Source organism: Pseudorca crassidens, chromosome 2, assembly GCF_039906515.1.
Source record: "Pseudorca crassidens isolate mPseCra1 chromosome 2, mPseCra1.hap1, whole genome shotgun sequence".
Taxonomy (NCBI): domain Eukaryota; kingdom Metazoa; phylum Chordata; class Mammalia; order Artiodactyla; family Delphinidae; genus Pseudorca; species Pseudorca crassidens.
Window position 1 is genome coordinate 135198556 of NC_090297.1, and position 26649 is coordinate 135225204.

General features: G+C 37.8%; 1 protein-coding gene across 5 annotated transcripts in view; it reads right to left on the bottom strand.

Moving 5' to 3' along the window:
- Positions 1-26649, bottom strand: part of ACBD6 (acyl-CoA binding domain containing 6) — a 230215-nt gene that overhangs the window by 102972 nt on the left and 100594 nt on the right. For all 5 annotated transcript variants that reach the window (XR_010941233.1, XM_067728811.1, XM_067728808.1 and 2 more), the window contains one exon: positions 24220-24309. Coding sequence is in view for 4 of the 5 variants with exons in the window: in XM_067728811.1 (XP_067584912.1) it covers positions 24220-24309 (90 nt within the window). In the remaining variant the exon portion in view is untranslated. The remainder of the gene's footprint in view (positions 1-24219; positions 24310-26649) is intronic.

Here is a 26649-nt window from a genome sequence, read left to right on the forward strand (position 1 = left end):
AGTGGTTAAGACGCAGTGCCTTCACTGCTGTGGGCCCGGGTTTGATCCCTGGTCAGGGAGCTAAGATCCCACAAGCTGCACGGTGCGGCCAAAAAGAAACACACTTTAAATATAAAGACATAATGTTAATAAACTTAATTGTGTCTCCCTCTCCACCCCTCCCCCCCCAAAAAAAATTCGTATGTTTAAGCCCTAACCACCAATGTGACTGTATTTGAAGACAGGGCCTTTAAGGAGGTAAAGTTAAATGAGGTCATAAGAGTGGGGACTTGATCTGATAGGACTTACGTCCTATAAAAGGAAGAGACATCAGAGATCTCTCTCCATGAGGGCACTGATAGAAAGGTCATGTGAGCCAGCTAGAAGGGTGGGATAGGGAGGGTAGGAGGGAGAGAGACGCAAGAGGGAAGAGATATGGGGTTATATGTATATGTATAACTGATTCATTTTGTTATAAAGCAGAAACTAACATACCATTGTAAAGCAATTATACTCCAATAAAAATGTTAAAAAAAATTGTTAAAATATATTGGGAAAAAAAAAAGAAAGGTCATGTGAGGATACAGTAAAAAGGCAGCTGTCTGTAAGGCACTACAAAGGTCTCACCAGAAATTAACCCTGCGAGTACCTTGATCTTGGACTTGAAGCCCTCAGAGCTGTGAGAAAATGGCTGTTGTTTAAGTCACCCAGTCTGTGGTATTTTGTTAAGGAAGCCCAAGAAGACTAACACAGAGATAGAGTAAAAGTAAAAGAACAGAAAAAAATACACAAGGCAAACACTATCCACAGTAAAGCTGATGTGGCTATATAACACTGGACAAAGTACACTTTAAGGCAAGAATGAATACTTTAAAATGGCCATTTCTCAATGATAAAAGGGTCAATTCAACAGTAAGAGAAAACAATTTTAAATTTGTATCTAATAACACAGTTCAAGATATATAAAAATGAACAGAACTAAGAGGTAAAACAGATAAATCATAATTGGAGATTTTAACATAATTCTCAGTAAGTGATAAACAAGCCAACAAAAAACCAGTAAGAATTTAGCACACTCGACTAACACTATCAACCAACCTTACCTAAATGATATTTGCAGAAGTCTAGAGCAAACAATTGTAAAATACAGTCTTCCCAAGCAAACATGCAACACTCCCCAAAATATACACTATAATGGGCCAAAAAGCAAGTGTTAATTTCAAAATATTGAAACTCTCAAACATGTTCTCTTATAATAATAGAATCAAACTAGAAATGAATATAAAAAGATAACTATAAAATCCCCAAATGTGGGGCAATTAAACACACATCTGGATAACCCGTGATTCAAAGAAAGAAACTGCAGTGGAAATTAAAAAATATTTTGACTAGAGGATAATAACAATACGTAAAAATTTACTAAATGCATTTAAAGTAATACATATAGAGAAATTTATACTTCTAAGTACACCTATCAGAACAGTTGAACAATGATCTAAGCTTCCATGTCAAGAAGTCAGAAAAAGAACAGCAAATTAAGTCCAAAGATAGTAGAAGGAAAGAATAAAGAGCAAAAATCAATGACAGACACCAAATGTAAAATGGAAACAATCAACAAAGCTAAAAGCTCATACTCTGAAATGATTAAAGTTGATAAACCCTTAGCAAGAATGGTCAGTAAAAAAACAGATTATCAGTATCAGAAAATTTTTAAAAAGGGATAGCACTATACACCCTAAAGATACTACAATGATAGCAAAATGATATTATGAATAACATCAGGTCAATCTTTTATAACAAGATGAAATGGACAAATTCCACCAAAAACCTGACTTATTAAAACTGACATATGTCAGTATACATATATATATTAGTCTTTTCCCTTGGAGTGTAGGCCTTTGCTATAGAGAATGCTCTAGGTGTATTTCAACATGGTTATTCCCCCCTCCTCCTGCCAGAAATAAGGTTTTTTCCTCAGATCTTCACTGTGAGAACCTGAAGGAGGGTTCCTGAAAGTAAAACTCATGAAAGAGTGTAGGGCACACCTAAGACTGAACCCCTGAGGAGTTACTCCCTCTCAAACCAGTCCACACTTAGCCTCCAGCAATTCATCAATTACCACTTGTGTTCCTATCAGTTTATGGTTCCAATGGGTTCTGCTCCAGGCGATCTGAGCTGTGATTATTTGTGTCTGTCAGCCTCTTCAGATATCAGGGTGGCACTTATCTGATGTAGTCATTACTTTTCAGTTTGTTCAACTACTGTTGTAAAGACTGTTGTTGTAAGGATAGAATAACAATTTCTACCTTCTTTACACATTGAAGCTGAAACCAGAATTCCCCTCCTCCATCCTTTATAATGTTACTCTCTTAAATTTCCTGTACATACATTGAGCACTACATCAGATGATGTTAACATTTTTGATTCAACAGTCAAATGCAATTTATAAAAGAAATTCATGTTTACCTCTATTTTTTACCCATTCCGTTGTTGTTTCTCTTTGTTGTTTATGTTCCAAGTTTCCTTCTATTATCATTTCCTCTTTATTTAAAGAACTTCCATTTAGCCATTTTTTAAGAGTAGGTCTGCTGGTGACAATTTCTCTTAAGTTTTCCTTCATTTGAGAATGCCTTTATTTTACCTTTATTCCTGAAGGATATTTTAACTGGCTATAGAATTATGAGTTGAGAGCTTTTCTTTCAGCACTTGAAGAATGTGGTGACACTTCCTCTGGCCTCCATGAAAAATCATTTGAATCACTGTTTCCTTATAGATAAAATGTATTCTTTCCTACTAGCTGTTTTCAATGTTTTCTTCTCTTTAATTTTCTAAAGTTTGATTTTGAAGTATTTTGGCATAGAGTTTTTCAGGTTTATCTGTTCAGGGTTCGCTCAGCTTCTTGAATCTGTAACATCTTTCATCAGACTGGGAAGTTTTCAGCCATTATTTCTTCGAATATTTTTCAGCTTCACACTCTTCCTCTTCTCCTTCTGGGACTCCAATGATGAGAAAGTTAGATTTTTTGGTAATTATCCCATAGGTCCTGGAGATGCTGCTGATTTCTTTTCCATCTACTTTCTCTGTTTTTCCAATCAGGTAATTTCTGTTGATCTGTCTTCAAGTTCACTGATCCTTTTCTTTGTCGTCTCCATTCTGGTATTTAGCTCACTCAGCAAATTTTTATTTCCGTCATTGTATAACATCTTCAGTTCTACAATTTCCATTTAGTTCTTTTTTTATCTTCTATTCCTTTGCTGAGATTTCCTAGTTTTTTTTCATTTCATTTGTTTCAAGAATGTTCACAACTGCTCACTGAAACATTTTTATGATTAAACAACTGTCAGATAATTTTAACATCTGAGTCACCTTGGTGTTGGGTGTGTGTTGGTTGCCTTTTCTCATTCAGGTTGTGATTTTCCTACTTCTTGGTATGATGAATAATTTTCAATTTGAGTATGCTATGAGAATCTGGATCCTATTTAAATCTATTTTATTTTAGCAGGCAATCTCCCTATATAAGTTTCTCATGCAGGTCCTGTCCTACTTTTATGACTTGTGGGTCCAATGACAATTTAGTTTTCAGAGTCCTTGAAGTGAGATTCTGGTCTTCTTTGTTTTCGTGCTACCTAGAGGTCCATGTGAAAACCTGGGCAGTGTTCCACACTGTAGTTCAGTTTTCAAACCTTTTGTTCTGTTAATTCCAGTCAGTTTAAGGTGTGAGTCACTTTGGGATCTTCCTAGGACTCCATACATAAGTTTAAAGAACCCCATTCTCCAGCTTCCTCTTCTCTGAAATACCGCCACCCCCACAGCACCACTTTCTATTTGGAAAGGGGGGTAAGTACCATTTTACTACTGCTTTTATTTCTAGAGTGGGGGGGTAGTTGTCCAAATTTACCACTTGGCTTCCACTGATACCACCCTTGCAGGAGAAGGGAGCACTGCCTGCTACTTTTGTGCAGTAGGTTCAAGTCCAGGATTCCTGCTCAGCCTCTGTTAATACCACCCTGGTGAGGAAGGAAAGCATTGTCTGCTACCAGCCAGGGGATGTCTAGGCTTCCCTCTTGACCTCCAAACATTGCAAAGGGTGGCACATGTCTTTCTGTATGGTGTTTGGCTGGGGTAGGGTGGATACTATTGAAAAGTTCCATTCTGCTAGACTGCCTCTTTCCCTGTCCTTTGGTGAGAGAAAACAGGTTTTTCTTTTCTATACCTGCTGGCATTTCTGGGATGTGGGTTTCTCGAGAGCCCAGTTCAGGTTACATAGGAAGCAAAAAGAAAACTCAAGAGAAGTCACCACAGTGTCATTCCTCAATTCTCTAGGTCCCCAATCTGCCTTTCGCAGTTGGGTTTTTACCTGTACTTAGGAGGAAGAATAGGGAGAAATGAGTCTTGCCTGGAACTGAAGACCCCTTACCTAAGATTTAAAGGAATGGCTAATAATAATCTTAAACACATTCTTTCAGATAATAAAGAAGGAATATTTCCCTTCTAGTTTTATGAGGCTAGTATAACTGATAACAAAACCTGATAGGAACACTACAACGAAAGAAAATTACAGGTCAATCAGTATTCCTTACGGTTACAGATGCAAAAACTCTAAATAAGATATTACCAAACTAAAACCAGCAAGTGAGATTTATTCTAAGAAAGCAAGGCTAGTTTAACAATTAAAAATGGATCACTACCCTGGTGGCACAGTGGTTAAGAATACACCTGCCAATGCAGGGGACACAGGTTCGAGCCCTGGTCCAGGAAGATCCCCTATGCCGCGGAGCAACCAAGCTCATACACCACAACTACTGAGCCTGAGCTCTACAGCCCACGAGCCACAACTATGGAGGCTGTGTGCCACAAATGCTGAAGCCCACAACAAGAAAGGCCACTGCAATGAGAAGCCCATGGGCCACAAAGAAGAGTATCCCCCACTCGCCGCAAGTAGAGAAAGCCTACGCACAGCAATGAAGACCCAATGCAGCCATAAATTAATTAATTAATTAATTTTTTTAAATGGATCAATCCCAACATCATTCTTTTTTTTTTTTTTTGCAGTACGTGGGCCTCTCACTGTTGTGGTCTCTCCTGTTGCGGAGCACAGGCTCTGGACACGCAGGCTCAGCGGCCATGGCTCACAGGCCTAGCCGCTCCACGGCATGTGGGATCCTCCTGGACCGGGACACGAACCCGTGTCCCCTGCATCGGCAGGCGGACTCTCAACCACTGCGCCACCAGGGAAGCCCCCAACATCATTCTTAATGGTGAAAGACTGAATACTTTCCCTATAAGATCAGGAACAAGACAAGGATGTCTGCTTTTGCTACTTCTATGCAACATTTTATTGAAGGTTTTAGATAAGGCAAGTACGCCAGAAAATGAAATAAAAGGCATTCAGATATCTTTATTTGTAGATGACATAATCACGTATATAGAACACCCCCCCCACAACCTATTAGAAATGTGAGTTCAACAAGAATGCAGGATACAAGATCAACACAAAAAAATCAATTGTATTTCCATACACTAACAATTAACAATCACAAAAGAAATTAAGAAAACAATTCTATTTAAAATAGAGGTATAAAGAATAAAATACTTAGGAATAAATTTAACAAAAGAAGTGTAAGACTTGTGCACTAAAAACTACAAAGCACTGAAAGAAATAAAATAAGATATAAATGAATGGGGAGACACTTCATGTTCATGAATTAGAAGACTTAAAATCTTAAAATGGCACTACTCTCCAAATTGATCTACAAATTCAATGTAATCCCTATCAAAATCTCAGCTGCCTTTATTTTTTTGTGGAAATGAACAAGTTGATTATAAAATTCAAATGGAAATTCAAGGGACCCAGAATAGCCAAAACAATCTTGGAAAAAGAAAAAAAGAACAAAGCTGGAGAACTCACACATCTCAGTTTCAAAACTTACTACAAAGCTATAGTAATCAACACAGTGTGGTACTGGCTTAAGGGTAGAGATATCAATCAATGGGACAGAATTGAAAATCTGGAACTAAACCCTCACATTTATGGTCAATTGATTTTTGACAAGGGTACTACAACAATTCAATGGGGGAAAGAATAGTCTTTTCAATAAATGATGCTGAAACAACTGGATATCCATATTTAAAAGAATGAAGTCAGACTCCTATCTCACGTCATACACAATTAATTCAAAATGAATCAAAGACCTAAACATAAGAGATAACACTATAAAGCTATTAGACGAAAAAGGCTTAATCACTATGATCTCTGATTAGGCAATAGTTTCTTAGAAACACCACCAAAAACACAAACAACAAAATTAAAAAATAGATAAATTAGGTTTTATCAAAATTAAAAATTTTTGTGTTTCAAAGGACACTATCAAGCAAGTGAAAAGACAATCCACTGAATGGAAGAACATATTTATAAATCGTGTATATATATATATATGTGTGTGTACACACACACACACACACACACACACACACACACACACACTTTTTTTTTTTTTTGCCGCACCGCATGGCACACAGGGATCCTAGTTCCCCAACCAGGGATCAAACCCCTGCCCCCTGAAATGGAAGTGCAGAGTCCTAACCACTGGACCACCAGGGAATTCCCTATAAATCATATATTTTGTAAGGGATTTACACTCAAAATACGTAACTCTTACAACTCAATAATAAAGAGACAAATAATTCAATTTTTAAAATGGGCATAGGCACTGTTAGTAACTGTTTGCTCTAGTTGTTCAAGGTACAGAGACCCTTAAGGAATTAGATGAATCCATGAAACTACCCTAGTCCCTGTTCTTTGAAGGGGGGTGGGGGGTGTCTCTCCTAATGGTGGGTAGGGAATTTAGGGAGGTTTTTTAAAAATGCCAAGAGCAAAATAAAAGGTCTGACTCAGTTAGTCTTCATTCATCCCACTACTAATACCATCACCTAAGCAAAGCTTCCAACCTACTCCCTTGTATTCACACCTTTTAGGCATCTGTTGTGACATATTTTCCCTCTGAGGTCACCAATGGTAGTCCTCAAAGCTGATTTCACCCAGGTAAATATCTCAGACAGATGAGAGGATGGTAACATGAGTCACAAATGATGATTTGCCTCAAAAGGCTGGCCCTGAGTCCATTACATCCCTCAACAGATTTTGCTTCTAGAGAACCTTACTGTGCTTCCTATGTCTTTTTTTTTCCCCACCCAATTAAAAATAAAATGGGCACAGGATCTGAATAGACATTTACCTAAAGAACATATAAAGGGACTTCCCTGGTGGCACAGTGGTTAAGAACCCGCCTGCCAATGCAGGGGACACGGGTTCTAGCTCTGGGCTGGGAAGATCCCACATGCTGCGGAGCAGCTAAGCCCGTGCACCACAACTACTGAGTCTACGCTCGAGAGCCCGCGAGCCACAACTACTGAGCCCATGCACCGCAGAAGCCTGCATGCTCTAGGGCCCGCGTGCTGCAACTACTGAGCCCGTGTGCTGCAACTACTGAAGCCCATGCTCCGCAACAAGAGAAGCGACTGCAATGAGAAGCCTGCGCACCACAACAAAGAGTAGCCCCTGCTTGCCACAACTAGAGAAAGCCCGCGCGCAGCAATGAAGACCCCATGCAGGCAAAAATAAATTTAAAAAATAAATAAATTTATAAATAAATTTATAAATAATCATGAATCATATACTATTAAAAAAAGAACATATAAAAATGGTCAGTAGCACATGAAAAGATGCTCAACATCATTAACCACAGGGGAAATGAAATTCAAAACCACGATGAGATATGCTAGGATGGGTGTAATCAAAAAGACTGATAATAACAAATGTTGACAAGGATGTTGAGAAACTGGAACTCTCATACATTGCTGGTGGGAATGTAAAATGGGGAAGCCTCTTTGAAAAACCATAGCGTTCCCCAAAAGGTTAAACACAGTTATCTTACCACCCAGCAATTCTACTCCTAAGTATATATACAAGAGGAATGGAAATATATGTGTATATGTCCATGTTCAAGAATGTTCACAGGCACTTTATTCATAGTAGCCTAAAACTGAAGGGACAGAAAAAAGCCCCTAAAAACTAAATATCCATCAACAGGAGAATGGATATACTGTGGTATATGCATACAATGAAATGTTACACAGCAATACAAATAAAGGAACAAATGAAATACGTAACAACCTGGATGACTCTTACAACTGTTTTATTGAGCATAATAAGCCTGATCCAAAAGAATATTATTATAATATTCTAAATACCTGAATTTAAAGAAGAGACAGAACTAACTGATGATGATGGAAGTCAGAATAATAGTTACCTCAGAGCGGGGGTGGAAGGATTGATAGTGACAGGAAGTAGCTTATGGAAACAAACCTGCAAGGGGTTCTGGAAGTATTCTAATTTGATATAGATGGCAGTTGCACAGATACACACACACATATATATAACGCATTAGGTTGTATACTTAATTTTTTGTACTATATGTACCTCACTGAATGTATTTTATATCTCAGTATTTTAGATAATTAAAAACTACTCTGTGTGCAATAATGTACCAACTATCTTTAAAATATGTTATATACATGTAAGCAGAAAAAATAAAGATGAGAAGGAAATGTACTCAAATTTTACAGAGGAGAGGATAAGGGCTTGGGCTTTGGAATCAGAACATGTTCAAGTCTAAACTTTGTCACTTACTAACTCTATGCCTTCTGTTTCTTTATCACGAAAATGCAAATAATATACCTACGTTATCAGATTAATGTGATGACTATACATAAGCTGCTTGGTACATGGCAAATACTAAAAAACTGTTTTATATCCTACCCCCCCCCCAACACACACACAATAGAATTACAGATGGTTTTATTTACTGCTTTATATACTTTTCTCTTGCCGCCGCCCCCCCCCCCCCACCCATGATAGAGAACTCTGAATTCAAATCTACAGAGTTTGGAATTCATTCTATAAGCAGGGAAGTCATTAAAGAGTTTTGAACAGGTCAGTGACACAATAAACAGCAGTCTTGGGAAGGCTCTACTGGCAGCAATATGCCTGGTGAACTTGGGGAAGAGCAGACTCGGCCAAAGAACAGTAGGCTAGCCCTGAGGTAGAGGAGCTGCTGTCGTCATTTTAAGCCCCACAACACCCTGGAGTAATCTAGAATTCTCATTATTCCCATTCTTTTTTTTAAAAATATATATTTCCTACTTATTTCATAAAACTATATCTGCATATAGCATTTCTTCTTTTCAGATTCTTTCATTTCACAAGTATTCTTTATTAAAACTGAGATATAACTGACATATAACATCATATTGGTTTCAGGTATACAACACAATGATTCGATATCTGTATATATTACAAAATGGTCACTGCAATAAATCTAGTTAAATCTCATGTTTTTTGAAATTTTCTATAACACACAGTCATGAAGGTATTCAGTGAGAGGGTATGTAGCTCTGTGCCATTATATAAACCGTAAGTTTATGTAATTTATAAATCACAAAGTCCTTAAACATTTCAGTAACACTCAAAATATTCTCCTTTGGAAGTGCTTAACACCCAGGACACAGTGTAGACATCCAACACCACAGACGCTCCCACTTCTCCCCCAACCTCTCTTATTTCCTTAACACTACTTTACTATAAATCTGAGAAGTCTAGCAATAAATCCAGCATTCGAATACTTTTAAATGTGCTTTTAGAGTGGTTTTAATCATTCTCCAGGACTTAAAGATCAAACTTACTCAAGAGGTCTGGCGGGGGTGGGGGTGGGGGTGTGTATTTAACCCATATCCTAATCTCAAATGTAGTTAAGGACCTAACTTCCAGAGTTGAACTAAAAATCAATACCAAGCAGTGGAAAAGACAAAACTGTGTCCATAATACTGCCAGATAACAAATGAAATCTATAAAGGATCTTTCTCAGAAATAAAATTAAAAGATCCAATTCCATCAGAGTCACAGAATGCAGAAACTGCAGTGCAATAGAAGTATATATGAGATATACTGAAAGGTAAAAATGACAGGAAAACACAGAGTAGACGTTGACATATCTTTAATTACTACTCCGTTTCAGGCTAATGGTAAAAATTAGTCTTCAGATACTTGATAACATCAGCCTGTCTCTGCTGGGTTAGTACCAAGATCTGTGGCCAAGCAAATACTTCTAATAAAATTGATTTTCCTTTTTGGCAACCAATAGGCCAGTCAATAATAATGTTGTTTCAGAAAGACTGAGTCATGAGGGAGATGAACATTTCCTTCCATTTATTATGTTTGTATTGTTTATATTTGAAAAGAGTTTTCAATAAGGAAACCTAAGAAGAAATTACAAGGGGAAAGCTATTCTGAGAGTTAATCTCCAAAAGCCCTCTGATTTGGAAGCATGTTAGCAACCCAAACTGACAAAGCCAAAAGCATTCCCTTAACTGAAGCTAGATCATATGGATTAGGACTGTCAATAATAAAGGAAAACCAATGCTAGGGGCAACACAGAGTGGTCATATGAAAACAAAGAGGGCAAGGAAAACACTGGCCAGGCATATAGTCCCAACTGATCCATCCTTAAAACCTACGTGGAACTTTTACTTTGCATTAAAGTTTAGTGTTAGGTAAAGAGCATTCTATAAAGCCACGTACAGCAGTTTTTTGTATTGTTTGTCTTATAATACTCAAACAAATAGAATACAAGAAATCCACAGGCAAAAACTTCAGGCTGAGCCTAAACTAGGGACACTTCCCTCTAAAATACTACCCCTGACAATGCAAACCAAATAAAAGTCATGAGTGCACCAATAAGTTTTTGTTTGTTTTTTAACTTAGTGTTGGTGGTGACTGGGGGAAGTGAGGGTTGGAAAGATGATTTTAAAGTTCACAAAGAAAAATAAACAAGCAAAAATAATAGAGAATATTCTGAATAAGTAATTAAGTAATCTATCCTGCCAGGTATTAAAACATATTTTGAAGCTACAATACTTAAAACAGCATAGCACAAGTACATGAACAGAAAAACAGAACAATAGAATAGTCGAGAAACACAGTGAAATATGTAGATGAAGTAAGACTATAAAAAGAAGACACTTCAAATCAGTAGAGAAAAGATTATTCAATAAACATTATTGGAACAACTAGCTAATCATCTAGACAAAAGCAAAGCTGGCAACATCTGGACAAAAATAAAATTCCTATTGCATACATGTGACACAAATTAATTCTAGATGGATCACAGAAACCATGAAATGATGAAAGTACTAGAAGAAAAGTTTTAATAATAATTATATCACAATGAAAATGCTAATATTCCTTAAAACATCAAAGTTCTGAAACAAGGATAGGAGAAAGAATTATTTAAAGTTAGTCTTTTGCATTTTTTGAGTTTTCTTTCCTTTGTATATATACAAACTACTAAAAAAAAAATCAGTGAAATATATATGGCTTAAGGTTATGAGTCTGACCTATGACTCGAAGCTAGGGAACTGGCCCAAGAAGAATGCACACATGTCTAACGGGGAAAGAAGTATTTATTCTAATAAAATAACAAGGATACCCCAAAGGTTCTGGTAAATGCTTTGGTCTTTTCTGCTTGTCATGATATATTTTTTCTAACATTTTGTCAACTTCTTTATAAGCTGATATTCCTTTGTTCAATATTTACTGAGCACTGACTATATGTCAGACATACGAGGCACTGGTCATACAACCATACTCTGGTACCTGTATACGGTGGTGCTGAGGACAGACATGTAAACAGTGAATTACAAAACAAGGTGACTGCACTGTGGTAGCTCTTTGATGAGCTTAAGAACAGGGAGCTATATAAGTGGGGGTGTCTATCTGGTCAGAGTGAAGGAAGGCTTCCTGAAGGAAATGATGTGTAAACTGAGGCCTAGGAGGGAGAACAAAGGAGACAGAAAACAGTATCTAAGAAGACCAACAGGAGGACCTTCAAAACAGCAGAGGAATTAGATGTGGAGATCACCTTCCTCCTCACAAATACATCAAAAATACATCTACATGTGGAACAACTCCTAGAGAACACCTACTGAATGCTGGCAGGAGGCCTAAGACTTCCCAATAGGCAAGAACTCCCCACGTACCTGGGTAGGGCAAAAGAAAAAAGAAAAAACAGAGACAAAAGAATAGGGACGGGACCTGCAACTCTGGGAGGGAGCTGTGAAGGAGGAAATGCTTCCACACACTAGGAAGCCCCTTCACTGGTGGAGACGGGGAGTGGGTGGGGGGGAAGCTTTGGAGCCATGGAGGAGAGCTCAGCAAGAGGGGTACAGAGGGCAAAGCGGAGAGATTCCCGCACAGAGGATCGGTGCCGACCAGCACTCACCAGCCCGAGAGGCTTGTCTGCTCACAAGCTGGGGCGGGCGGGGGCTGGGAGCTGAGGCTCGGGCTTCAGAGGTCAGATACCAGGGTGAGGACTGGGAATGGCTGCGTGAACACAGCCTGAAAGGGGCTGATGCACCACAGCTGGCTGAGAGGGAGTTTGGGAAAAAATTCTGGACCTAAGAGGCAAGAGACCATTGTTTCAGGGTGCACGAGGAGAGGGGATTCAGAGCACTGCCTAAATGAGCTTCAGAGATGGATGCAAGCTGTGGCTATCAGCGTGGACACCAGAGACGGGCATGAAATGCTAAGGCTGCTGCTGCAGCCACCAAGAAGCCTGTGTGCAAGCACAGGTCACTATCCACACCTTCCCACCTGGGAACTGTGCATCCCATCACTGCCAGGGTCCCGTGATCCAGGGACAACTTCCCCAGGAGAACGCACGGCACACCTCAGGCTGTGGCAATGTCACACCAGCCTCTGCCACTGCAGGCTCACCCCGTATTCTGTACCCCTCCCTCACCCAGTCCTGAGTGAGCCAGAGCCCCCTAATCAGCTTCTCCTTTAGCCCCCGCCTTTCTGGGTGAAGAAGAGACACCCTCAGGCAACCTACATGCAGAGGCGGGGCCAAAACCAAAGCTGAACCCCAGGAGCTGTGCGAACAAAGAAGAGAAAGGGAAATCTCTCCCAGCAGCCTCAGGAGCAGCAGATTAAATCTCCACAATCAACTTGATCTCCCTGCATCTGTGGAACACTTGAATAGACAATGATCATCCCAAAATTGAGGCAGCGGACTTTGGGAGCAACTGCAGACTTGGGGTTTGCTGTATGAGACTGACTACTTTCTGATTTATATGTTTATCTTAGTTTAGTTTTTAGTGCTTGTTATCATTGGTGGATTTGTTTATTGGTTTGGTTGCTCTCTTTTTTTAATTACTTTTTTATTTTTTAATAATTAAAATTTTTTTTTATTTTAATACCTTTATTTTATTTTATTCTATTTTTTTCTCCCTTTTCTTCTGAGCCATGTGTCTGACAGGATCTCAGTGCTCCAGCTGGGTGTCAGGCCTGAGCCTCGGAAGTGGGAGAGCCAAGTTCAGGACATTGGACCACCAGAGACCTCCTGGCCCCATGTAATATCAATCGGCGAGAGCTGTCCCAGAGATCTACACCTCAACGCTAAGACCCAGCTCCACTCAACAGCAAACTCCAGTGCTGGACACCCCATGCCAAACAACTAGCAAGACAGGAACACAACCCCAAACATTAGCAGAGAGGTTGCCTAAAATCATAGTAAGTTCACAGACACCCCAAAACACACCACAGAACTCAGTCCTGCCCACCAGGAAGAAAAGATCCAGCCTCATCCACCAGAACACGGGCACTAGTCCCCTCCACCAGGAAGCCTATACAACCCACTGAACCAACCTTACCTACTGGGGGCAGACACCAAAAACAATGGGAACTACGAACCTGCAGCCTGCGAAAAGGAGACCCCAAACACAGTAAGTTAAGCAAAACAGGAAGACAGAGAAATACGCAGCAGATGAAGGAGCAAGGTAAAAACCCACCAGACCAAACAAATGAAGAGGAAACAGGCAGTCTACCTGAAAAAGAATTCAGAATAATGATAGTAAAGGTGATCCAAAATCTTGGAAATAGAATGGAGAAAATACAAGAAATGTTTAACAAGGATATAGAAGAACTAAAGAGCAAACAAACAATGATGAACAACATAATAAATGAAATTAAAAATTCTCTAGAAGGAATCAATAGCAGAATAACTGAGGCAGAAAAACGGATAAGTGACCTTGAAGATAAAATAGTGGAAATAACTACCACAGAGCAGAATAAAGAAAAAAGAATGAAAAGAATTGAGGACAGTCTCAGATACCTCTGGGACAACATTAAACGCACCAACATTCGAATTATAGGGGTTCCAGAAGAAAAGACAAAGAAAGGGACTGAGAAAATATTTGAAGAGATTATAGTTGAAAACTTCCCTAATATAGGAAAGGAAATAGTCAATCAAGTCAAGGAAGCAGAGAGTCCCATACAGGATAAATCCAAGGAGAAACACGCCAAGACACATATTAATCAAACTATCAAAAATTAAATACAAAGAAAAAATATTAAAAGCAGCAAGGGAAAAGTAACAAATGACATACAAGGGAATCCCCTTAAGGTTAACAGCTGATCCTTCAGCACAAACTCTGCAAGCCAGAAAGGAGTGGCATGACATATTTAAAATGATGAAAGGGAAAAACCTACAACCAAGATTACTCTACCCAGCAAGGATCTCACTCAGATTTGACAGAGAAATTAAAACCTTTACAGACAAGCAAAATCTGAGAGAATTCAGCACCACCAAACCAGTTTTACAACAAATGCTAAAGGAACTTCTCTAGGCAGGAAACACAAGAGAAGGAAAGGACCTACAATAACAAACCCAAAACAATTAAGAAAATGGTAATAGGAACATACATATTGATAATTACCTTAAATATAAATGGTTTAATGCTCCAACTGAAAGACCCAAACAGGCTGAATGGATACAAAAACGAGACCCATATATATGCTGTCTACAAGAGACCCACTGCAACCTAGGGACACATACAGACTGAAAGTGAAGGGATGGAAAAAGATATTCCATGCAAATGGAAATCAAAAGAAAGCTGGAGTAGCAATTCTCATATCAGACAAAATGCACTTTAAAAACTATTACAGGAGACAAAGAAGGACACTAAATAATGATCAAGGGATCAATCCAAGAAAAAAATGTAACAGTTGTAAATATTTATGCACCCAACATAGGAGTACCTCAATACATAAGGCAAAAAATGCTAACAGCCACAAAAGGGGAAATAAAGAGTAACACAATAATAGCAGGGACTTTAACACCCCACTTTCACCAATGGACAGATCAACCAAAATGAAAATTAGTAAGGAAACACAAGCTTTAAATGACACATTAAACAAGATGGACCTAACTGATATTTATAGGACATTCCATTAAAAACAACAGAATACACTTTTTTCTTAAGTGCTCATGAAACATTTTCTAGGATAGGTCATATCTTGGGTCACAAATCAAGCCTTGGTAAATTTAAGAAAATTGAAATCGTATCAAGTATCTTTCCCGACCACAACACTATGAGCCTAGATATCAGTTACAGGAAAAAAAATGTTAAAAAAGTAGAGGGGCTTCCCTGGTGGCGCACTGGTTGAGAGTCCGCCTGCCGATGCAGGGGACACGGGTTCATGCCCCAGTCCGGGAAGATCCCACATGCCGTGCAGCGACTGGGCCCGTGGGCCATGGCCACTGGGCCGGTGCGACCGGAGCCTGTGCTCCGCAACGGGAGGGGCTGCAGCAGTGAGAGGCCCGCGTACCGCAAAAAAAAAAAAAAAAACAAAAAAAAAAACACATGGAGGCTAAACAACATGCTACTAAATAACCAAGAGATCACTGAAGAAATCAAAGAGGAAATCAAAAAATACCTAGAAACAAATGACAATGAAAACACGATGACCCAAAACCTATGGGATGCAGCAAAAGCAGTTCTAAGAGGGAAGTTCATAGCAATACAATCCTACCTCAATAAACAAGAAAAATCTCAAACAACCTAACCTTACACTAAAGCAATTAGAGAAAGAAGACCAAAAAATCCCCAAAGTTAGCAGAAGGAAAGAAATCATAAAGATCAGATCAGAAATAAATGAAAGGGAAATGTAGGCAATGATAGCAAAGATCAATAAAACTAAAAGCTGGTTCTTTGAGAAGATAAACAAAATTGATAAACCATTAGCCAGATGCATGAAGTGAAAAAGGGAGAAGACAAATCAACAGAATTAGAAATGAAAAAGGAGAAGTAACAACTGACACTGCAGAAATACAAAGGACCATGAGAGATTACTAAAAGCATCTATATGCCAATAAAATGCACAATCTGGAAGAAATGCACATATTAGTAGAAAAGCACAACCTTCCAGGACTGAACCTAGAAGAAGAAATAGAAAATGTAAACAGACCAATCACAAGCACTGAAATTGAAACTGTGATTAAAAATCTTCCAACAAACAAAAGCCCAGGATCAGATGGCTTCACAGGCAAATTCTATCAAACATTTACAAAAGAGTTAAGACCTATTCTTCTCAAACTCTTCCAAAATATAGCAGAGGGAGGAACACTCCCAAATTCCTTCTACGAGGCCACCATCATGCTGATACCAAAACCAGACAAAGATGTTACAAAAAAAGAAAACTACAGGCCAGTATCACTAATGAACATAGATGTGAAAATCCTCAACAAAATACTAGCAAACAGAATACAGAAGCACATTAAAAGGATCATATACCATGATAAAGTGGGGGTTATCCCAGGAATGCAAGGATTCTTGAATATATGCAAATCAATCAATGTGATACACCATATTAACAAACTGAAGAATAAAAACCATATGATAATCTCAACAGATGCAGAAAAAGCTTTCAAAAAATTCAACACCCATTTATGATAAAAACTCTCCAAAAGTAGGCATAGAGGGAACTTACCTCAACATTTTATAAAGGCTATATATGACAAACCCACAGCCAACATCGCTCTCAATGGTGAAAAACTGAAACCATTTCCACTCACATCAGGAACAAGACAAGGCTGCCCATTCTCACCACTATTATTCAACATAGTTTTAGAAGTTTTAGCCACAGCAATCAGAGACAAAAAAGAAATAAAAGGAATCCAAATCAGAAAAGAAGACGTGAAACTGTCACTGTTTGCAGATGACATAATACTATACATAGAGAATCCTAAAGATGCTACCGGAAAACTACTAGAGCTAATCAATGAATCTGGTAAAGTAGCAGGATACAAAATTAATGCACAGATATCTCTTGCATTCCTATACACTAGTGATGAAAAAACTGAAACTGAAATTAAGGAAACACTCCCACTTACCACTGCAACAAAAAGAATAAAAAACCTAGGAATAAACCTACCTAAGCAGACAAAAGACCTGTACGCAGAAAACTATAAGACACTAATGAAAGAAATTAAAGTTGATACAAACAGATGGAGAGATATACCATGTTCTTGGATTGGAAGAATCAAACATTGTGAAAATGACTATACTACCCAAAGCAATCTACAGATTTAATGCAATCACTATCAAACTACCAATGGCATTTTTCAGAGAACTAGAACAAAAAATGTCACAATTTGTATGGAAACATAAATGACCTCGAACAGCCAAAGCAATCTTGAGAAAGAAAAACGGAGCTGGAGGAATCGGGCTCCCTGACTTTAGACTATACTACAAAGTTACAGTAATAAAGACAGTATGGTACTGGCACAAAAACAGAAATATAGGTCAATGGAACAGGATAGAAAGCCCAGAGATAAACCCACGCACATATGGTCACGTTATCTTTGATAAAGGAGGCAAGAATATATAATGGAGAAAAGACAGCCTCTTGAATAAGTGGTGCTGGGAAAACTGGATAGCTACATGTAAAAGAATGAAATTAGAACACTCCCTAACACTGTACACAAAAATAAACTCAAAATGGATTAAAGGCCTAAATGTAAGGCCAGACACTATAAAACTCTTAGAGGAAAACATAGGCAGAACACTCTGTGACATATATCACAGCAAGATCCTTTTTGACCCACCTCCTAGAGAAATGAAAGTAAAAACAAAAATAAACAAATGGGACCTAATGAAACTTGAAAGCTTTCGACAGCAAAGGAAACCATAAACAAGACGAAAAGACAACCCTCAGAATGGGAGAAAGTATTTGCAAATGAAGCAACTGACAAAGGATTAATCTCTAAAATATACAAGCAGCTCATGCAACTCAATATCAAAAAAACAAACAACCCAATGCCAAAATAGGCAGAAGACCTAAATATACATTTCTTCCAAGAAGATATACAGACTACCAACAAACACATAAAAGGATGCTCAACATCACTAATTAATAGAGAAATGCAAATCAGAACTACAATGAGGTATCACCTCACACCAGTCAGAATGGCCATCATCAAAAAAATCTATAAACAATAAATGCTGGAGAGGGTGTGGAGAAAAGGGAACACTCTTGCACTGTTAGTGGGAATGTAAATTGATACTGTTAGTGGGAATGTAAATTGATACTGTTCTCTATGGAGAACAGTATGAAGGTTCCTTAAAAAACTAAAAATAGAACTATCATATCACCCAGCAATCCCACTACTGTGCTTATACCCTGAGAAAACCATAATTCAAAAAAAGTCATGTACCAAAATGTTCATTGCAGTACTATTTACAATAGCCAGGACATGGAAGCAACCTAAGTGTCCACTGACAGATGAATGGGTAAAGAAGATGTGGCTCATATATACAATGTAATACTACTCAGCCATAAAAAGAAACAAAATTGAGTTATTTGTAGTGAGGTGGATGGACTAGAGTCTGTCATACAGAATGAAGTAAGTCAGAAAGAGAAAAACAAATACTGTATGCTAACAGATATATATGGAATCTAAAAAGGTTCTGAAGAACCTAGGGGCAGGACAGGAATAAAGATGCAGACATAGAAAATAGACTTGAGGACACGGGAAGGGGAAGGATAAGCCGGGACGAAGTGAGAGAATGGCACTGACATATATACACTACGAAATGTAAAATACATAGCTAGTGGGAAGCAGCTGCATAGAACAGGGAGATCAGGTTGGTGCTTTGTGACCATCTAGAGGGGTGAAATAGGGAGAGTGGGAGGGAGGCTGAAGAGGGAGGGGATATGGGGATATATATATACATATAGCTGACTCACTTTGTTATACAGCAGAAACTAACACAACAATGTAAAGCAATTACACTCCTATAAAGATGTTCAAAAAAAAAAAAGGCGGCCAACAGGTGAGCAGCATGTCAAGTTCTTCAGAACCAGTGGAACTCAGCATACCATAAGCTAGGAGTGTGCTGAGAAATAAGTGGAGAGGTAAGCAAGGTCCAGATCATGAAGGGTTTTATAGGGCAAATTAAATTTAGATTTTACCTTAGAATAATAAAAGTAAACAAGAGAACATTTGAAAATTAGCATTTCATTCTTTTTTTCCCTAATTTATTTATTTATTTTTGGCTGTGTTGGGTCTTCATTGCAGTGCGTGGACTTCTCATTGCAGTGGCTTCTCTAGTTGCAGAGCATGGGCTCTAGGCACACGAGCTTCAGTAGTTGTGGCTCGCGGGATCTAGAGCGGAGGCTCAGTAGTTGCGGCGCACGGGCTCAGTTGCTCCGCGGCATGTGGGATCTTCCCGGACCAAGGCTTGAACCCGTGTCCCCTGCATTGGCAGGCGGATTCTCAACCTCTGCGCCACCAGGGAAGCCCCTGAAAATTAGCATTTTAGAAAGAATCTCCAGATGAAAAGTGGGAAATGTATCAAAGGACATCAAGATTAGAAGCAGGGATATAGTTGAGAGCTGCTGAAATAATTTAATAAGCTTGTGTGTTGGCAATGCTGAAATAGAGAAGTGGATAGATTTGAGGTACACTTAGCAGGCAGAACCTATAGGACTTCAGTGGGTGTGAAAATGAGAGAAGAATAAAGGATGAGTCCTGGAGTACTGGGTGGATGCTGATGCCAATTACGGGGGGGCGGGGGCGGTGGCTGTTGAGAGATGGTAAGTTCAGTGTTAGACACTGTGCATTTGAAGTGTCTGAGGGGTGTCCAAGAAATATATGTTGCTGCAGCTACTGGCTGAGAGACAGGTTGGAGATAAAGAGGTCTTCTATTTTGTCTGTGAAATAAGGGAAAATGTGAGAGTAAGAAAGACCGTAAGACTTGCCAGTCAAAATTAAAGATGGATACCATGATTTATGATAATATCCAGGCTGAGTAATTTTTTTTTCTAGCTTTGCCCAGACCCAGAGTGTAGATGTATAGAAGGCAGGCAACTGTAATCAGAATTAGCATTTTACCAGGTGAAAAACAGGGAATGGGAATGAAGATGAGGATAATTGCATGAGAGTGGACAAAATGAACTAAAATGGGAGAAGGCAGATCAGTCAAGGGACTCAGGATTTCCATAGAGCCAAATAAGAGATTTAGAGTGAAATGAATTGGAGAGTACAATTAGAACTGAAAATTTCAGACTTGATGAAAAGTTCAGGGTGAGCCCAGGAGGCCGAGGGGACTAAAGTGGAAGGGATATGCCAACAAATATTATGTAAAGGAAAAGCATTTTGTATCTATCTTTAGTATAATTTATACTAAATTAAAAAGCAAACTCCTAAATAAGACAAGGATGCCCACTTTTACTACTTTTATTCAACACAGTACTAGAAGGTCTAGTCAGAGCAGTTAGGCAAGAAGATGAAATAAAAGGCATCCAAGTTGGAAAGGAAGAAGTAAAATTATCTCTGTTCATAGAGAACATATCTTGTATGTAGAAAACCCTTAAGATTCCACAAAAAGCTGTTAGAACTAATAAGCAAATTCAGCCAAGTTGCAGGATAAAGAATCAACACACAAAAATCACTTGCATTTCTAAACACTAACAATGAATAATCAAAAAAAGAAATTTAGAAAATAGCTTCATTTACAATAGTGTCAAAAAAGAATAAAATACTCAGGAATAAACTAAACCAAGGAGGCAAACGTACTGTATACTGAAAATTATAAAACAATGCTGAAAGAAATTAGAGACACAAAAAAGGCCATTCCATGGATTGGAAGACTTACCATTGTTAAGGTGACAATACAGGTATCTCTTGCTTTTCAAAAGTCTGCTTTATGCCACTTCACTTTTACTAAAGACCTACATTAGTACCTGTTTTTGCTAACCGAAAGAAATCTAAAGACGATTTTTGCTTTTACAAAAAAAGGTGAAAAGCAAAACCAGCGCTCGCCCTTTGTTTTGCAGCTGGCTATTGTAGAGGCAGCGTGCACCCTGAGCACTAAGAGCGGCACCATCTAGCTCCTTCTCCAGGAACTACACTGTGCATCTCAGCACGAAGCCACCATAACTTTTAACTGTGTGAGCATCTGTGCTTTATCTCAGTTTACTTTGTGCGTTCGTTAGCAAGATGTGTCCTAAGGTAATTGCTTCTTTGCTTTACATCATTTTGGCTTACAAAAGGTTTCGTAGGAATGATTTACTTTCAGAGAGCAAGGGAAACCTGTACTCCCCAAATCGATCTATAGATTCAATGCAACCTCCATCAAAACCCCAATGACTTTTTCGTAGAATTAGAAAAATCCATCCTAAAATTCATATGGAAACTTAAGGGACCCAGAATAGCCAAAACCATCTTGAAAAAGAAAAACAAGTTGGAAGTCTCACACTTCCTGATTTCAGAAATTACTACAAAGCTACAGTAATCAAACCAGGGTAGTAGTGGCATAAAGACAGACATATAGACCAATGGAATAGAATAGAGATCCCAAACTCTTGCATATATGGTCAAGTGATTTCTGACAAGGGGTGTCAGGACCATTCAGTGAAGAAAAGACAGCCTTTCAATAAATGGCGCTGGGAAAACTGAATATCCACATGCAAAAAAATGAAGCTGGACCCTTACGTTACCTTTTACTTGGGTCAAAAAACAAAGCTAAAATCATAAAGCTCTTAAAGAAAACCTGGGAAAAAGCTTCATGGCATGGCATTTTGCAATGATTTCTTGGATATGACACCAAAAACACAGGCAACAAAAGGAAAAATACATAAGTTGAACTTCATCAAAATTTTAAACTATTGTGCATCAAAGGACACTATTATCAGCAGAGTGAAAGAAAACCCAAAGAATGGGAGAAAATATTTGTAAACCATGCATCTGATAAGGGGGTGATATCCAGACTATATAAAGACTTCTTACAGCTTAACAACAAAAAAACCCCAAACAACCCAATTAAAGAATGGGCAAAGGACATGAATAGACATTTCTCCAAAGAAGATATACAAATGGCCAAAACTGATTGTTCAACATTAATAATGTTCAACATCATTAATCATTATGGAAGTGAAATTAAAACCACAATGAGATACCACTTCACACCCACCAGGATGGCTAATATCAGAAATACAGAAAATAACAAGTGTTGGTAAGGATTTGGAGAAACTGGAACAATTGTGCATTGTTGATGGGAAGGTAGAATGGTGCAGCCACTGTGGAAATGGTATGGTGATTCTTCAAAACATTAAACGAAGAATTACCATATGATCCAGCAATTCCACTTCTGGGTATATACTCAAAAGAAGTGAAAGCAAGGATTCAAACAGACATTTGTTACCCATATTCATAGAAGTATTAATCACAACAGCCAAAAGATGAAAGTCACCTAAGTGTCTGTAGATGGATATCTGGATAAACAAAATATGGTATACACATACAATGCAACATTATTTAGTTTTAAAAAGGAAAGAAATTCTGACACATGCTACATCAGGGACGAACCTTGAAGACATTATGCTAAGCGAAATAAGCCAGTCACAAAAGGACAAATATTGTATGATTCTACTTGTATGAGGTATCTACAGTAGTCAAATTCATGAAGAGAGAAAGTAGAATGGTGGCTGCCAGGGGCTGAGGGGGTGGGGTGGGGAATGGGGAGCTAGTTATGAGTACAGAGTTTCAATTGGAGAAGATGAATAGGTTCTAGAGATGAATGGTGGTGACGGTTAAACACCGTAAAAGTAGTTAATGCCACAGAACTGTACACTTAAAATGGTTAAGGCGGTAAATTTTATGTTATATATATTTTGCCACAGTCAAAAAAAAAAGAGAGAAAAAGAAAGAAAGAAAATTTCGGGGTAAATCTTAATGACCTTGGATTTGGCAAAGGTTTCTTAGGTATGATGCCAAAAGCACAACCAACAAAAGGAAATAGATACACTGGACTTCATCAAAATTAAAAACTTTACATGCACCAAAGGGCACTATTAAGAAAGCGAAAAAACAGCCCACGAAAAGGGAGAAGATATCTGCAAATCATACATCTGATAATGGTCTAATGTCCAGAATATATATAAAGAATTTTTAGATCTTAAATATAAAAGACAACTCAGTTTAAAAAGGGGTGAAACACTTAAATAGACATTTTTCCAAAGAAGACATATAAACTGTCAACAAGTACATGAAAAGATACTCAGCATCATTAGTCATTAGGGAAATGCAAATCAAATCCATACCATGATGAGATATCACTTCATGCCCATTAGAATGGCTAATGAACAGAAAAATAATGTGTATTGGCGAAGAAGTGGAAAAACTGGAACACTCGTGAATTGCTGGCGGGAATGTAAAATGGTGTAGCTCCTGTGGAAAAGTTTGGAGGTTCCTCAAAAAGTTAAACATCAAATTACCATATAACTTAAATTCTCCTCCTAGGTACAGAACCAAAAGAACTGAAAACAAGTGTTTAAACAAAAACATGTACACAAATTGTTCACCGCAATTATTCACAACTGCCAAAGGGTGGAAACAACCCAACTGCTCATCAACTGATGAATTGATAAAATGTGGTCTATCCATACAACGGAATATTATTTAGCCACAAAAAGGAATGAAGTACTGTTACATGTTACAACATGGATAATCCTTGAAAATATGCCAAGTGAAGGAAGCCAGAAACAAAGGCCACATATTTTATGACTCCATTTATATGAAATATCTAGAAGAGGCAAATCCACTGAGAAAGCAGATTAGTTGCTGCTAAGGTCTGGAGTGAGGGGGAAATAGGGAGTGACCACTTAATGGGTACAAAGCGTACTTCTGGGGTGATGAAAATGCTGCAGGACAAGACAGTAGTGATGGCTGCACATTGTTAAATGCCACTCGACTGTACACTTTAAAATTGTTAATATGGTAAATTTTACTTTATGTGGATTTTACCCCAATTTTTTTTAAAAAACTCCCTTTTCATCACTCTTACCTGACAGTTAATATCAGCTCTATGTTGTAGCAGGACTGTGACTAGTTCCTTATGTCCTCGATCACAAGCCCAATGGAGTAGAGCTCTGCCCTAAAAACACAGAAAAAGATAAATGAATTTGTTAATCCAGTGTGGGACCATATAAAAGATATAAGGTCTGAAGAAAGACAGAGTAATATGCAAAAATGTAGATTAACTATTCTAAGAATGATTGATATAAAATGTTCTATGGGAAAATCAGCAGACTGGAAATCAATAGAAAGTCCTGAGTTCTACTTCTGGAATCTGTTCTGTACTAGCCCAGTGACTTTCTTCAGCCTGAACAGCTTCCTCACCCACAGCGTGGGGGTAACACTAACAACAATAATACCAATAACATTTGTTGAATGAATGAGTTACAAAATAATGCTTTGTAAATTTTGAAGTACTCTATAAAGGTAAGAGATAGTTTTAAATTATGTCCACTTCTGGTGAAAAAAATCCTATGGATAAAAAAAAAAATAAGTACTTAAACCTAGGTAGAGATCATAATCTAAATGCAGTTTATCTAAATTTACTCAAGTTTATTCCTTAAAATGTAAGAAAATTTAATCACTTTGAAACTAAGCATTTCCCCTTCATATCCCAAATTTACACCCTGAAATATCCCCAAAACATTAGTAAAGTCTGCTAGTGTTTGTCTTCAAATGCTGACTGTGAAAGCCACTTGTAAAACAGAATAGATATTAACTGTCAGGAGACAAAAGTACTAAATATGAAACATTAATTTTAACTGTTGTCTACCAAGGATGAACGGTTACTCTCAATGTGTTAATTCTTTTCTCCACTGTCAGACATCTTGGTTTAGTTAATGAAAGGAGCCTACTCAGTCCAAAGAATAAACAAAACCCCCAAAGCTAAGGGCTTTTCTGAAGAAATGAGTGATGTATGGCTTAACACTACTTTTTTCAGGGTGGTAATGATGTCATTTTTTAAAGAATGGAATGTTTTTCCAAATTAAGTTGAAATCCCTGCTTTATGTCATTTTAGAAAAGATTTAAGGAGATATAAGCTGGGACAAAGATGACTTTAAAGTAAAAAGCACTTTTCAAGAAAGCTTTTCTAAACTCACACACTTCACCTTACAGACTCTCTTCACATACCTATTCGTTCAACTAATCAAACCAGGAACTATTCTTGAAACAAACAAACAAAAAGTAAGACAACTTCTTCCTTACAAATTGTCCTTTTCTTTTTCTTTCATTTGCTCAATTTATTTTTACTTACCTGTGAATATCTGTTTTGCAATAGGCTTACACAAAATCCGAAGAGGAAGGGAAGCAAAAAATTTTAAAACGTGGGCAAATCATTCACAGTTTATTGTAACAGCAAAACTACTTTGCTCAGAGCCCACTAAAAATTTTTTAAATGGAGACAATTCTAAAAGCCAAGTAAAAAATGTATTGTGGAGTAGAGAATAGAGTTGCCTATGGTAAATGTTCTCCAGCTCTAACGTGTACTGATTTAGTGTTACTAGAGCACTAATTTCAAAACCCTCTATACGAATAGATAGATATTCTAATTAGACTCTCAGAACTAATACCAATGTATAAAATATTTTATAGTTCAATGTAATTGTTTCACAGTTTTTACATTAAAATAATCAGATAAAATGTCAAAGTCTGTATCATTCTTAGTTCTAATTTTAACTGTACATTTTATGGCTATTATGTTAAATTATTAACAAGAATTACTACATAGTTAAAATGATGCCTGATAGACTTACACAGGGAACCTACCAGAAGTACCTAATAGTTAAGTAAGAAAACATAATATTAATATATCTAGTATTTTTACTACAAGATGTACAGATAATTTCTATTTCTCAACCAGATTCCTGATTTCTCCTTAGGTTTAACCCAATAGGGTCACATAGCCTAATGCTAAATTATAAATCCTTAGCTGTTTCGGTGGGAAAGCAGACAAGCAACGCATTTTACTGTTAATGGGGAGTTATATTTTAAATTTCCCATATGTGGTGCCAAAAATTTACTTTAGACGAAACACCTATGACTGGACCTCAGTAGTGATTTTCACTTTGGATATATTTTCTAGAAGGGTGGCACTTGTATAGCAATGTTTTAAGGAGGATGATGTGCTCTCAGACATTTACACTATGCTTTTTAACAGGTTTTCTGACCTGCAATGTAATTAATTTTTGTAACACATTATTTTAATGGTACACTAATTAACCTTGAATTAGAATGAATTCTCTGATAATGACTTTCTGCAGAAGGGCTGAAGATAGCTACATTAAGACCACCTAATGATTAATATTTTTATGCAGCATTAAGAAGTTCAAAAACAAGAGCAGGATTAAACATACTTGTAAATAAGCATAGATAAAGTAAATCAGGCTTTGGAATTTTTGCCTTCAAATATCCTGCATTT